The sequence below is a fragment of the Protopterus annectens genome, chromosome 10.part0 (genome assembly GCF_019279795.1).
Source record: "Protopterus annectens isolate FY-2018-M chromosome 10.part0, PAN1.0, whole genome shotgun sequence".
NCBI classification, from domain to species: Eukaryota; Metazoa; Chordata; order Ceratodontiformes; family Protopteridae; genus Protopterus; species Protopterus annectens.
This window is the reverse complement of record NC_056744.1, coordinates 407,806,673-407,821,672: the sequence shown is the minus strand read 5'-3', so window position 1 is coordinate 407,821,672 and position 15,000 is coordinate 407,806,673. Positions and strand designations below refer to the sequence as shown.

The 15,000-nt window shown below is 40.7% G+C and overlaps 1 protein-coding gene across 1 annotated transcript in view; it reads right to left on the bottom strand.

The window, feature by feature from the left end:
- Positions 1–15,000, bottom strand: part of ODR4 (odr-4 GPCR localization factor homolog) — a 606,843-nt gene that overhangs the window by 546,407 nt on the left and 45,436 nt on the right. Inside the window, exon 3 of the mRNA XM_044085317.1 lies at positions 6,454–6,597. Coding sequence (XP_043941252.1) covers positions 6,454–6,597 — 144 coding nt within the window. The remainder of the gene's footprint in view (positions 1–6,453; positions 6,598–15,000) is intronic.

The window sequence follows — 15,000 nt, the reverse complement described above, 5'->3', positions numbered from 1 at the left end:
TCTATGTTTGGGATGCCTTAAAATCATATCTATATGGACAAAGTATCAGATGGTATAATAACAAAAGGAAATCTTGGGATAAGGAATTGTTAGATATTCAAAGTAAACTGGACTCTTATAAGCATAATAATAAAGAAAATATTATGGACAAGAAAGTTATTGAAGAAATAAACAAACTAAATGAGAAATACAAAGAAATTTTAACTCATAAAGTTAAAATAACTTTAGAAATACAAGTTTTGTCTTATTCAATAAGCCCCAAATACTTACATAGACTTAAAAATAAAACAAAAGATTGAATAAACAAAACCATATCAAAGAAATCTTTTCTCTAAGGAAAAAGAAGAATGTTTCTAGTATACCAGAAATACTGGATGAATTTAGAAATCACTTTCACAAGATTAACCATAACAACATTAACATGGAACCTAAAGATAAAATAAAGGAGTTTATAACCACAAACATGAATAAAAAGCTTAATAAACAACAGATTAAACTATTGGACAAGAGTATTTCATATACAGAAGTTATTACACAAATAAATAAGCTTAAATCAAACAAAGCACCGGGTAATGATGGTATTATACCAGAGATATATAAAATCCTTTCTAAAACTACATATTCATTAATACATAAGGTTTTATTCTGGCCCAAACTGAGTTAATAACCCCCATCTTGGCAATATACATTTATTTCACCAATTTTAAAACCTAATAAAGATCCAACTAGATGTTCTTCATATCGACCCATCTCATTACTTAATGTTGATTATAAAATGTTTATGAGTATTTTTGCTGATAGATTGAAGACAATTATCCCGGCATTATAGACATAGATCAGGCGGGCTTCATTGTAAATAGAAATACTTTTGATAATATAAGAAGAACTTTAACATTAACTGATTTTGCAAATAGGAAAAAGAAAGATTTAACACTTATTAGTCTTGATATAGGTTCAGCATTTGATTCAGTAAGTTGGGACTATCTGTTTACCTTACTGAAATGCACAAATTTCTCTGATGCATTTGTAAATTTAATTGAGCATTTATACAAAGGAATGCTGGCTTATATTAAGGTAGGAACATATGTTTCACAAAAATACCCATTCTTAAAGGTACAAAGCAAGGATGTCCACTTTCTCCACTATTATTCACTTTAGTAATGGAGCCTTGGGCTAATTTGATTAGAAACAGTACTGACATAGAGGGTTTTGAAATAGAAAAAAATACAACATCAAAAATTCAACTTTTTGCAGATGATGTTCTAATTACATCAGCAGGATCTAATTCTTCTATGCAGTCTTTATTTGATAAAATGATGAATTTTAAAAGTATTTCTGGTTTAATATTCAATGAAGAAAAAACTAAAATACTACCTATATATACACAAAAATACTCTCATTAGTGATTTTACTAAATATGTACCCAACTCAGGTCAGATAACTTATTTAGGTATAATACTATCTAAAGATATTAAATCTATTATATATAATAACTATAATACCTGTTTTCTTAATATACAAAATCTTTTTAATACCTGGAATAATATGTTTTTTACTATGGAGGAGAGACTTACAATTATTAAAATGATAATATTCCCCAAGATTTTATACTTAATACAATCAATAATACTTTCACCTACAAAATAACTATCAAGAAACTGAATACACTAATGTTAAATTTCTTATGGGCACCTAATAGACCTAGGATTGCATTAAAGAAACATACTAATAGCTGGTCTCAAGGGGTATTTCTTTTCCAGACTTTAATTTATATATTATCTCTTCTATTATAAAAGTTATTACTTTATTAATAGATCGGTCATATGTCATAAAATGGAAAGATTATTGGGAGCTAATTAGTATGCACTTCATGAAAATCTCCTTAACACATAAAAATATGATTATAAATAACTCCATGTTGTGGTTGCTAAAGGAATTTTGTACTTCACCTATTACACCTAAACATATGGTCTGTTACCCATTAAATATTATTATTAGTTATCGTAACTTTATATTCATGCACCCTAAGTATAGGGAATGGAATTTTATTGTATTCCTATAATTTATACTCAGGGTATGCTTATGTCATCTACTTCTGAAGGAGCTCATTTAGCTATAGATAATAATCTAAAGTACTGGTATCAGCTGATATCTGATAATAAAGTTAAAAATCTAGATTTCTTAAAACAAGAATTTGATCTAAGAGAAACTTGCTGGTTAGAGGTTCAGATCTTTAGACAACATCTCATTGATAGAATAGATCTAATGTCTATAACAGTTAAAGAATCTATTCCAAAACTGATTGATTACTTGATAATAAATTTACAGCATAAAGTTTCTGATAAAGGTAAACTTTCATATATACATAAAATTATCAGACAAGAAACTTTTTACAATGTAGATTCATACTGGAATTATTTCACCTCTATTAATGGGGACCCACCAACTCAACAAGATAAACAATATATATTGGAATCTGCTTATAGAACTACATCTTCCATTGTCTGGAGACTTTATACATGGAAATTTTTACATAGATCTTTTATACACCTTTGATGATGAATAAAATTAATAATAAAGATAATCTATGTAAGAGATGTAATGTAGAAATTAATGCTGACTGGGCTCATATGTTTTATGACTGTATGAAGTTGAAAGAATACTGGAAGTCAATTAATGAATTTTGCAGGCTCTTTTACAGATAATTTCATTATTTCTAAGTCCTTATATTATTCAACACACCTGTACCTCAATGTGTTAAAAGATTAAGCTTCCCTTGTTATGGTCTATCCTAGCAGTGGCTAGGAAAATAATAACTAGAAATTGGATTTCAGATACACCTCCTTCGTTCAATGAATTTAAAAATGTTATGAATATAATGTGTCATATGGAAATAAGCACAATTAGAATGAGAACAACTAGAAAAACATCACATTTTATTGTATGGGATAATTTACAAAATTTGTTAAAAAAATTCTAATTTCAATAGCACAGTATTTTAGTTTAATTAATTGATCTGATTGTAGTGGATGTCTTTGTAAATACTTTAGTTGTTTTGTTGAATATTATAATAATACCTATTTTTAATTATTTGTATAAAATTGTTATGATATTTCTCTTATATGTTAAAACAATAAACTTGTTTAAAAAAAAAAAAAAAAAAAAAAAAGAAAGGTAGACAGAGTAGGTTCACACCATTGTTAAGAAAGGAAGATGTTTTTTGTTATGCAGGAAAGTGGGTCGGGTAAAGAAAAAGCCCTGTATAAAGGAGCATTTGTCACAAAATTATGACGGTGATGCATTGATTATTAAGAACATTTTAGAAAAAGAATGGGCTAGATTTGCAAGTATATCAGATCTAGACACTTATTTTTCAGAAACCCCTGAAATGTATATTTAGAAAGAGTTCCAACATTAAGAATATAATAGAGAATTATAGGAATGATATTGCTTTTAATGGACAGAGAAAAACAGGTACTTAGAAATGTGGGTCTTACCCCAATATCCTTATGTGTTCAATGAGAAGAGTATATACATAAGAGGGAGAGAAAAATATGTAATGGGGAAAAGTTATGGTAACTGTAACGCAAGTGGGTGGTTTATATTGCATTATGCAATCAATGTAGTGTATTTTATATAGGAAAAATCCAGCAAACAATATATCAGCATAGGTATGAAATCAGAAATAAAAATCTTAATAATGCCCTTTATAAACACACTATGTCCTGAGCATCTGCAGTGGTGCAGCGGTAGCGTTGTTGCCTCACAGCAAGAGATTCTCCCGCACGATTCTCGGCTAGAGTGTGGGGAGTGCATTGTGTGTGGAGTCTGCATGTCCTCCCCGCGGTTGGGTGGGCGTTCGAAAGACATGCGTAAATGGGTGTGCCTTCATTGAAGTTTGAATGTTGAGCTGGCACCTCGGCGTTCATCAAAATCTACTGAAAATCATTAGCAGACTGGAGTTCCGCTGTGGCAACCACTAACCGGGAAAAGACAACAACAACATAAACACACTATGTACTGTGAAGCAGCTGATTTTATATTTTTTATGCTTAAAGTGGTGCCTGTGGATGTAAGAGGAGGGCCATAGGAGACCCGTATTGAGTATAGGGAGTTGCATTGGCAAATTATTTTAAGAAGCCAACAAATTCCCTGGATTAAATGAAATGGTTTCCCTAGCCTTGGTTTTGAAGCTTAGATCTGCAAGATTATGACAAGACTAATAAGTATTACACATATACCATACTTCACATATTATACATACAATTATACATATAACCATGCTTCACCATGAGGATGGTGTTTTTTTGGTGATGAAAAGTGTTGTTTTTCCGCCAAACATACCTTTTGGAATGGTGACCAAAACGTTGAGCCTTGGTCTCATCAGACCATAACACATTTTCTCACCTGCTTTTGGGAGACGATGTATTGTTTTGCAAATTTTAGCCTGGGTGTAAAAAAAGGTTGGATGACTAGGTAAGATTCATCTGGAAATGCTGAAGGCACTGGATATTGTTAGAGTGCTGTGGTTATTGTGGTTTCATAATACTGAGTGAAAAGTTGGGATAACACCTCTTGATTGGCAAACTGAACTGATGGTATTCATTTTAAAAAAAGAAGACAGGAGGGCGTATTTGAAACAGAGGGGTTACAATCCTATCACTTCACCCTTGATACGAAAACCTGTGCCAAGATGCCAGAAAGAAGATTTCACCCAATAATCAGGACTCTAGCTGAGCTGGTACAATATGGAGTCCATCATGGTTGCTGAAGAGTGGATAAAATCTTTGTTCCTGCAGGGATACTGGAGGGGTTATGGAAGTACTTGAGTACATGTGTGTTCTGTGGATGTAAAGAAGGCATGTCTGTGATTTCTGGAATATCTTATGAGATGACCTAGAAGACTATGGGATTATGGGGCTGTTGTTTTATGCCATTCAGTTTTATGCCATTCAAACTGTATATCTCAGGAATTAATTGTGTCTGCATTCTTGGTAATGCTGCGGTAGCATTGCCACCTCACAATAAGACGCTGTCCGGTTCGATTTTCAGCTAGAGCGTCTTCTGCGTGGAGACATGCATGAATGGGCATACCTTCGTTGAAGGTTGTGCGTCAGGGCTGGCAACTCAGCATGTAAAAATCTATCTGCCAATCATTAGCGGACCGGAGTTCCACTGTGGCGACCCCTAACCGGGAAAAGCCGAAAGACACAACAAAAATTCAAGGTGGTGCAGGTCTGTGCCACAGCTGTGCCTTGCCTACTCTCCTGTGTGTCATTTCCATGAACATGATGTCATGGTATAGCAAAGTTTTGGACAGCATCCAGTTTGAGGATGTAAGGATTGTGTCTCTGACGACAACATCGTCTTGGTATCAAGTGACCGATCTCCTACATGCAGTGAACTGTTCCACTACAGAGTGTACAGCAGCTGGGATGAGGATCAGTACCACACAGCAGCTGGGATGAGGATCAGTACCACCAATCTGGAGATCGTGGACCCTTCCCAGAAAAACAATGGACTGTTCTTTACAGTTTGGGGGTGGGGGAACGGCTAACTCAAGAACAGGTTTATGTATTTTGGGTTTTGTTCTGAGTGAGGTTAGAGGGAATCTGGAGGTAGACCAGGAGATGCATACAGTGGAGACAGTCTTGTAGACACTGTACCAGACCATGGTGGTGAAGCAGAAGCCAAGCCCTAGGACAAAGCACTCAATTTATTAGTCTGTGATTCTATTATGACCTACGGCAATGAGCTTCAGGCAGTACCTGCAATGATGTGATCACAGACACAACTATCAAAACTAAAGAGCATTCCCAGGTTTTTGGACGCACCCTCATTACAGTAAAGCACTCAGCATTTCATGAGAATCTTGCAGTATAGCCATTGCTCCTCTACAGTGAAAGGATACAAGTAAGGCTGTTTTAGCACCTAGTAAGGAAGCCCCTTGTTTGGCTACTGTGAGATGTCGTTTGGCCATGGCCCATTGGGAAGACAGCATGGGGTACACCAAGGATATGCTGGAGAGATGATATCACTATGCTGGCCTGGAAATCTCCCAGGATGAGCTTGAGATGACTTGAGAATACAGAAGGTTAGTGAGTCTTGTTCAGCTTGCTACAACTGCAGCTTTCAGTAGGAGAAGTGGCTTAGAAAATGAATATACAGATATTCCACAGGATATTAGACAATTCTTCTTTATGGGGCAGTTATTTCTGTTATATCATACATGTTAATCTACTGATTCTAAATGGTCATATTCTTGTGATCTAATTTAGCTGTTCATGTGACTAAATATCTACATTAAAAATATCTGTGGACAATATTTTACATGCTTTTTATTAAAAAAAATCTGAATCCATGAAAATTATATGCAATGCATTAATTAACCAACATAGTGAAATAGTAGCACCATACATATTCCTACTGAAATGTAAACAGCTAGCACCTTACCTGCCTGGCATGTTCTGCAGCCCATTCCTCAGATTGCCCGTCTTGCTGCAGTGATCCTTTCTTATTAATTGGAGCCTCTTCTCCCACATCCTGCATGGGAGGCGTTTGTGTTGCTAGGATGACATAATCCTTCTGTGATGAGCTCTGTCAATATTTATTATCAGAGAGTTAAACAGGCAAGGCTACAAAACAGTGATATGCTAAGCACTTCAAAACTCAGTATCCAAAGTCACTAAATATTTCCAGTCATCAGTAAAACAACAGTAACAGACGGGGATAACTGGTTAACATTCTACATGATGTTACTTGCTAAATTCGAGCAACTGATGGGAGCATATTACCAACATAAAATGTCATCAGTGTCATAGCCAGCGGCATACGACACACACTTCAGAGGCACACAGTGCAGAATCATTGCTGAACCAGTAGCAGCTGCTCTGGATACAGCATCAGCAGTGTCACAAGAACACAGAGATGTCTTGGTCTCTAAAGGGAGGTCAGCAATTAACTTTTTCATATTACCTGGAATCCAGCAGAAACTTGGACATTTACATCAGACAACTCGCTATTCTGAGGACTAAAGGAGAAGAAAAATAAACTTTGTTTCCAAACTTATCAAATGCTTTCCCATCCTTGTCAGAAGGAAAAGGGACACATGCCAAAAGATGATTGGTAGAAGACTGTTCTGACAGAGAAATCAATGCAGGGTCAGATCTGGGGTTTGAAATGAAAAATTTGTGGGTCTTGGGAACCTTACAGGATTTATCAAACTTTTTACAGGCAGGAGGCTGACCGCCAGTTAAACTGCCGGCTGTCAAGAAAGTATCCTCTAATGCTGGCAAGGGAGAAAAAAATAGCTGCAGGTTCAGTAAAAGTCCACCTGCAATAAGTCAGGATATCTTTGCTGGGATTCTGGATTTTTTTTTTGTGGCAGAAACATGGCCGCCAGCTGAATGCCAAAAAATGCATCAACATCCCCTTTGGGGAGAGTGATGTCCCCACATATTATCACATTAATAACAATGTCCTAAGCATGCAATCAGTCATGAGGGATTTGGGCACCCAGGTTGATAGCAATCTGACTTTTGACCATCATGTTGCTTCCATTGTACGGAAAGCTTTCTACATGGCGCATCTCATAAGTAAGGGTATCTCATCCAGGGAGAAGGAGATCATAACATCCCTGTATTCTTCCCTAATAAGGCCAGTTATTGAGTACAATGCCCCCTTTGGCATGTACCTCGCAAAACACATGCAGCAACTGGAGAGACCACCTCACCAGAAGAATCCAGGGCCTCAAACATCTACCCTACACAGATAGGCTAAAAGCTCTGTCCCTCCACTCAGTTTTATACAGACTCCTCAGAGGTGACCTCTGTCTGGCATACATAGCAATCTCACACCCTGCTTTGATGGGACTACTGCATATCCGCAAGTCAAGCTCCAATCGAGTAACCCACACGCGTAACCTCAACCTGGTCTGTGGCAACAACAGGACTCATTGGCGGGACAAATTTGTGTCCCAGAGACTCCCCATCTATGGAATAGACTTCCTCTCCACGTCAAGCAGAATAAGTCATGGTCCCTTTTCAAGCACAACCTGGATAACTGGATGGGAAACAGAAAATACACCCTGGGATTCCACTCGTGTCCCTTCTGGACAGGGGCTTTGGGTGCCGATTTGTCTAAACATGGGCTAAACTCTTGGCTAGGCTTATAAGGGCCTCAGGGCCAATAGCCTAGTAATGTCCTATGATACTATGATCCTATGGAATAAATATGTAAAGTTTTAAGATAATTTCACGAAAAACACCAGTCCAAGCCCCTAGCAAGAATTTCTGACAGAAAAGAAAAACGTTAGTTCACAACATTTTTTAGTTCTCCTGCACAACAGATTTTTTCAGTATTCTCCAATGGAATACTTGGTCTGCCCAGCTTTAGAGAAGCACTAGCTGACCATCAATCACTAGAAACCCACAGGGAAGGGTACACTTCAACAGCAAGACAGTTGTGAAGGCTTGACACCTTAACCAACGATTCTACACTGTTATCCTCAAGTTGTTCAGTGGTTAGGATGTGTGGATGGTATTACTAAGCTTTGAAAGCTGACCAGTTGTCATATCCTTGCAGGATATATCCCATATAGCTTAGGCTACTGCAAGAGTGATCCAATGATGTACATGTAAACCTACATTTAGTTTAAAACAAAAAAGTAAAATAAAACAGAACAAGTTAAGTAAAATATAGACCACATCTCTCAAGCAGTTCAGTGTTTAAAAAGTAACTTCACACACTGTGCACTCAAAACACACAAGCTACCCTACCCCCTAAAAATACTACTCACATAAACCAACCTCAATGAAATTAATTTATTTTAAATTGAAAAAAAATGTAAGATCAAATATAAAACACTAACAGCAACTATCCAGTCAGAAAATACAGCATAAAATAGCAACTGTGACTAGCTAATCATAAAACTGCATTACTGTTGGCAGAAGTGACATTAATCTTAGTTTATAATTAGGATCAACTAACTAATAAACATAGCTTAAGTACAGAACTTATAAATCTTTACAACATTATCACTGCACTACTAAAATACATCAAAAATGAGTGGACAGCACTTAAAGATTCAAAAGTATCTCAGGGAGGGAAAAAGCCCAAACTGTGACCCACACAACCTGAGTTCAGTTAGCAGCTTGGGTGCTTCTTGAAACTGGCAGGGGACGAGAATGGACGTCTATTCTTGAAGTGAGGGGTAGACTAGGTCCATCATGCCACAACACCTCAAAGAAGAAGTGGCAATGCAAAGGATGGTCCAAGGGTGGGCATCTGGCCACCAAGCAGTGAATACAGTAGCCCTCATCACAGGCTTAGGGACATGCACAAGGAAGGCAGTGGCAAATGTGGTAACAGGTTACATTTTTTGATTAGTGGAATGATTAGTGCTATAATGAAATACCCTCTCATATCTGAGATGCTGATGAGAGCACAACCCACTGCTATGGCTGTCTGTATGATGGCCTCCTCCCACTACCAGCCCTCACCCTCAGTGGAATATACTTTGGATCAGGGGAGTAAATCAGTGCTATCAGCAAGCAAAGCAGCTAAGACCATATAGAAAAAAAAGCACCTCACAACACAGCAGCACATGGCTGCGGGTACTAGTTGAGACAGAAGCGATTCACACAGAACAGTAGAAAACCACCCAAGAGAGTCTCCATAACTTCTTACAGCCTTGATCAAAGAACAATTGTGCAACTACTGTGGACCACTGAAAAATCAATAAGAAAGCCAATCAAACATAAAAACAGAGAGGTACTAGGCTATCAGCCCTGGGGCCTATTTAAGCCTAGCCAAAAAGGTTCCCTGGCTTTTGCCATCCAAGAAAATTATTTTCCTGTGCTCCTGTCAAGCAATGCCACAGAAGTGATCCCCGGGGTGAATTTTCTTTTTCCCATCCAGTCGTCAAGATTTTTCTTAAAGAGGGCCAATGAGGAGCTTTGCTTGACATGAATGTGTAGTTTGTTCCACAGTGGGAAGTCTCTGGGACAGGAATCTATCTGTCCAGCATGTTCAGTTTATTGTGATGACATGGTTTAGGTCCCTGGAGCGTGTGGTTCAGACAGAATGGGAGTTCTTTAAGTGTAGCATGTCCAACAGCTCTCGGCTTGACATAGCTTTGTATGTTAGGCAGAGATCACCTCTGAGTAGGCGACATGCGACGGAGTACAGCTGGAGTTTTTTGAGACGGTCTGCGTATGGCATCTGCTTGAGGTCGGTAATCCTCTTAGTGAGGTACTTCTGCAGCCTTTCCAAATGTAGGTGTCTTGTGAGAGACATGCCAAACAGGGTATTGTACTCTATAATGGGTCTGATGAGGGATAAGTAGAGAGGAACAATGACCTCCTTTTTTCTAGAGGAGAACCCTTTTGTGATGACGTGTGCCACGTACAAGGATTTCCTGACTAATGTGGTTATCAAAGGAGAGACTACTGTCCACCTGTGTCCCGAGGTCTCTCATCAAACTTTCAGTGTTTAGTGAGCTACCACCTATGTGGTAGTTCATGGGTACCGAGTTTTTCCCAAAGGGGATGACAATGCACTTCTTGGCATTGAGCTTGAACCAATGACTTTGACACCAAGCATCTATCTCTGTGAGGCCCTTTTGTAGAATGTCTACATCATTAGGTGATTCTATTATGGCTCCCAGTTTGCAGTCCTCTGCAAACTTTGTCATCCAAAGACCTGTGTTGGCCTGCACTTCAGAGAAGTAGATGCAGAACAGGAGAGGACCTAGGACCAAACCCTATGGCACTTCACTCATCACTGGTCTGAAGTCGGACTTGGAGTCGGCTACTTTTACTGTGTGGGTTGTGTCAGCGAGCCAGTTGGCCACCCATCTTGTGACATAGGGATTTATGCCCAATTTAGCGAGTTCATCTATAATTCCAGAGTGGGGGATGGTATCGAAAGCCTAGGCGAGGTCAAGATAGGCGGTGTGCACTATCTTGCCCTCGTCAACAGCTCTAGTGACTGTTTCAAAGAAGTCAAACAAGTTTAGTAGACATGATCTACCTTTCACAAACCCAAAATGAGTGGGGTCCAGGGTTTGGAGGTTACCTATGTCTTTGTTTATATGCTCCAAGATGATACGTTCCATGGCATTGCAGACCAGTCTCGTCAGGCTAATGGGGTGGTAGTTTCTGGGGTCCGTGTTGGCAAACCTTTGTGGATTGGGATAACTGTCGCTGTGCGCCATTCAGTAGGCACACAGCCTAAAGTGAGGCTATGACTGAATAAGAAGTTATGTACTCACCATAACATTCGATGTATGTAGTCCATCTCGCCTCACATTCTTACCCGTGGGTTCGGAGTCGAATATCGGCTCCGACTCGGCAAAACTTTTCTAGCTCGAAGTCTTCTATTGGCTGGGCTAAGATGGTATCCCATGCTGAATTGCTCCATATCCCCAGATCTAGTTTGCTGAGAACAGCACACTCATACCTCATGCATAACAATACCAAAGTAAAGAAGAATAAACTAAAGGTGAAGGGAGCTCTGAAACCCAGACGTAACCTCCAGATCCTCCAGGAAGGGAGAAGGTGGGAGGGTAAGTAAGAATGTGAGGCGAGATGGACTACATACATTGAACGTTATGGTGAGTAAATAACTTCTTGATGTTATGTAGTCCAATCTCGCCTACATTCTTACCGGTGGGACAGTGTCCCCAGCACCTAAATCCTGGGAGGCTCAGAGGAAGATACTCCAGAGTACTGTTGAACCAAAGGAAGACCTGCCCCTAGATACCACGTCCAGCTTGTAATGAGTAACAAAGGTGTGAGGAGATGCCCAGGTAGCTGCAGCCCAAATATCATCCATAGACAATCTGGCCTGATAGGCTGTAGCTGTAGATACAGCCAGAGTAGAGTGAGCCTTGACTGGAAACAGTAGGTCTTTACCCCCCCCGAGGAATAAATGAAGAGATGCAATTTGATATCCAGCTGGACAGGGTGATTTTGGAGACAGAGGACCCAATTCTGTTTTCCGAAAAAGAAACAAACAGCTGATCAGATTTTTGGAGATCTTTGGTTCTGTGCAGATAAAAACGTAACTGTCTGTGTACATCCAACTGATGAAATTTAAATTCTGCCTTGTTTGAAAATTGGGGAAAGAACATTGGCAACTCAATAGATTGATTAAGATTAGATATGGATGCCACTTTAGGAAGAAAAGAAGGGTTTGGTCTAAGAGAAACCCTGCCCTTATGAAAGGTCAAGTATGGGGGTTTGATAGAGAGAGTTTGAATCTCTGAGACGCGTCTGGCTGATGTGATGGCTACTAAAAAGGCAGTCTTCCAGGTCAAGAATTTTAAGTCACAAGTAGCTGCAGGCTCAAAGGGTGACGAAGTAAGGGCTTGCAGAATAAAATTTACATCCCAGGGCATGACCGGTTCCGAGACAGGAGGATGGAGTAACACAGTGCCCCTCAGGAAAGCCTTACAGAGTCTGTGAGCCATCAGACTAGGCTCATTAGCAACATGAAAGTGAGAAATCGCTGCCAGTTGGACTTTGATGGTAGCGGACGCTGAACCCTGATGAAAAAGCATAGACAAAAACTCCAAGACGGAAGCAATTGGAGCTGTGTAAGGGTCAATCCCTTGGGTATGAGCCCAAATAGAAAATCTCTTCCATTTTCTGGAATAAATCTTCCTAGTAGAGGGCTTATAAGAGGAAGATAAAATATGAACTACCTTAGGTGAAAAGTGATGAAGCCTAACTAACGACGGAAGTGGAGTAGCCAGGCTGTCAATCGGAGGATCCGCAGAGAGGGGTGGAGCTGCCCTGACATGTGTGTCAGTAAGTCTGGTTATGGGTCCAGAATCCAAGGCGTGTCCACAATGTAGGGATGGAGAAAGGGGAACCAAACTTGACGAGGCCAGTATCGAGCAATCAGAATCATTCTGCTTCCCAAGGATTGCGCTTTCTGAATCACTTTTGACAGTAAGGGAAATGGAGGGAAAGCATATAGCAGACCGGAGGGCCAATCGTGGACTAGAGCATCCCTGGGTGACTCCCTCTGGGGGGGGGGGGAATCAATGTGAAGTAACTGCTGCATTTGGCATTGAGGGGGCTGGCAAAAAGATTGCAGCAAGGCTGACCCCATCTGCTGAAGATCCGTTCTGCAACTGGACGGTTCAGGGACCACTCGTAAGGCATCAGAAAAGCTCTGCTTAGCCTGTCTGCTATCACATTGGACTTCCCCAGAATGTGCATTGCCACCAGAAACCGTTGGGAAGATACTGCCCACTGCCACACACACATGGCCTCACTCACAAGGGGTATGACCTGGTTTCCTCCCTGCTTGTTCAGATACCACACTACTGACATACTGTCCGAGTGGATTGCAATAGTCCCGAGAGGTAGAAAGCTCTGAAGTGCCTGCAACGCAAGTAGCACCGTTCTCATCTCTAGGACGTTGATATGTAGATGTATCTTGTGCTCTTGCCACGTGCCTTGGACTGTCCTGCCGAGATAATGCCCCACCCACCCCATCTGGGAGGCGTCTTGTGGTCACAGTGACAACCGGAGGCTGTGGAATGAAGGGTTTTCCCCTGTCCAGATTGTTGGTGCAAAGCCACCAACTGAGATCCTGTTTGCATCTGTCTGTGAGCAAAATAGGGTGGGAGCCACTGAAGGAGCCTCATGTGTAATCTCGCTAGAGGGACTAACATAATTGTTGCTGCCATAGTCCCCAGGAGTTGGAGAACAAATCTTGCCTTCGCTATTTTCAGTGGGAGCAGGGCGTGCACCTGTTGCTGTAAGACTCGGATTCTTTCTTGTGGTAGAAAGCCTTGCATTTGAACAGTGTCTAGCTCTGCACCTATAAAAATGACACGCAGTGAGGGCAACAAGGCAGATTTTTCCCAGTTAAGTGTTATGCCAACTGTTGACAGAGAGTGATGGTAGCGTCCCTGGTTTGGATTAGTAGATGCCTGGTGGTGGCGGTGAGGAGCCAGTCATCCAGATATGGAAAAACTTGGAATCCTTGACGTCTCAAGTGAGCTGTCACCACCGCCATACACTTGTTGAACACCCTGGGGGCTGTGGTGAGACCAAAGGGCAGGGCTCGAAACTGAAAATGACTGGCTCCCAGCCAGAAGCGTAGGTGACTCCTGGATGCCCTGTCCATTTTGATAAGATAGTAAGCATCCTTGAGGTCGATGGAGCACATCCATACTTCTTTTCCTAACAATGGGAGAATTGACTGTAAAGTGACCATACGGAACTTGGACTTTTGTATATGGTTGTTCAGTTGGCTGAGATCTAATATGGGGTCTCAGGTCCCCTGTTCTTTTCGGCACCAAAAAGAATCGTGAGTAAGTCCCTAAGCCGATCAGGTCTGAGGGGACATGCTGGATGGCTCCTTTTTCTAGCAGCTTTGAAACCTCTGAAGCAGAGTGATCCCTTTGACTGGGTGGAACGTCCGGGATTTTTCTGACTGGAGGGGGATCTGACGAAAAAGGGATGGCATAACCTCTGGAAATTATTCATAATACCCATCGGTCCTGGGTGATGCTTTGCCAGGCTTCCAGGTATAATGATATTTGACCTCCGACTGGCTCCAGAAACGCACAGTCGGGCCTCCCATCAGGAGCGACGGTAGGGAGAGCCAAGAAAGGAATCGCGGTCTCCCAAATTGCGGGGGCCCCCTCTGCCTCTAAGGCGGTGTCTCCCTTAATAACCACCCCCTCCTCTGCCTCTGGAGGGGGGCTCACCTTGTGCACCAGGAAAAAACCTCTGTGATTTTTTGAACCACATCTTCCCACCCCTCTGGGCCTTGGGGTAAGGCCTAGAGGGAAGGGAAAAACGGACCCCTACAGCAGACAGAGTTTTTCCCTCCTGCTCGCACCTGGTGAGGGTGTCTATCACCTTGGTTCCGAACAATGAAGAACCATCAAAGGGGGCATCAGTGAATGAAGACTTGAAGGCCTCCGTGAAATGACAAAGGCGCATCCAGGCTTGCCTCCTAAGGGAGACTCCTGAG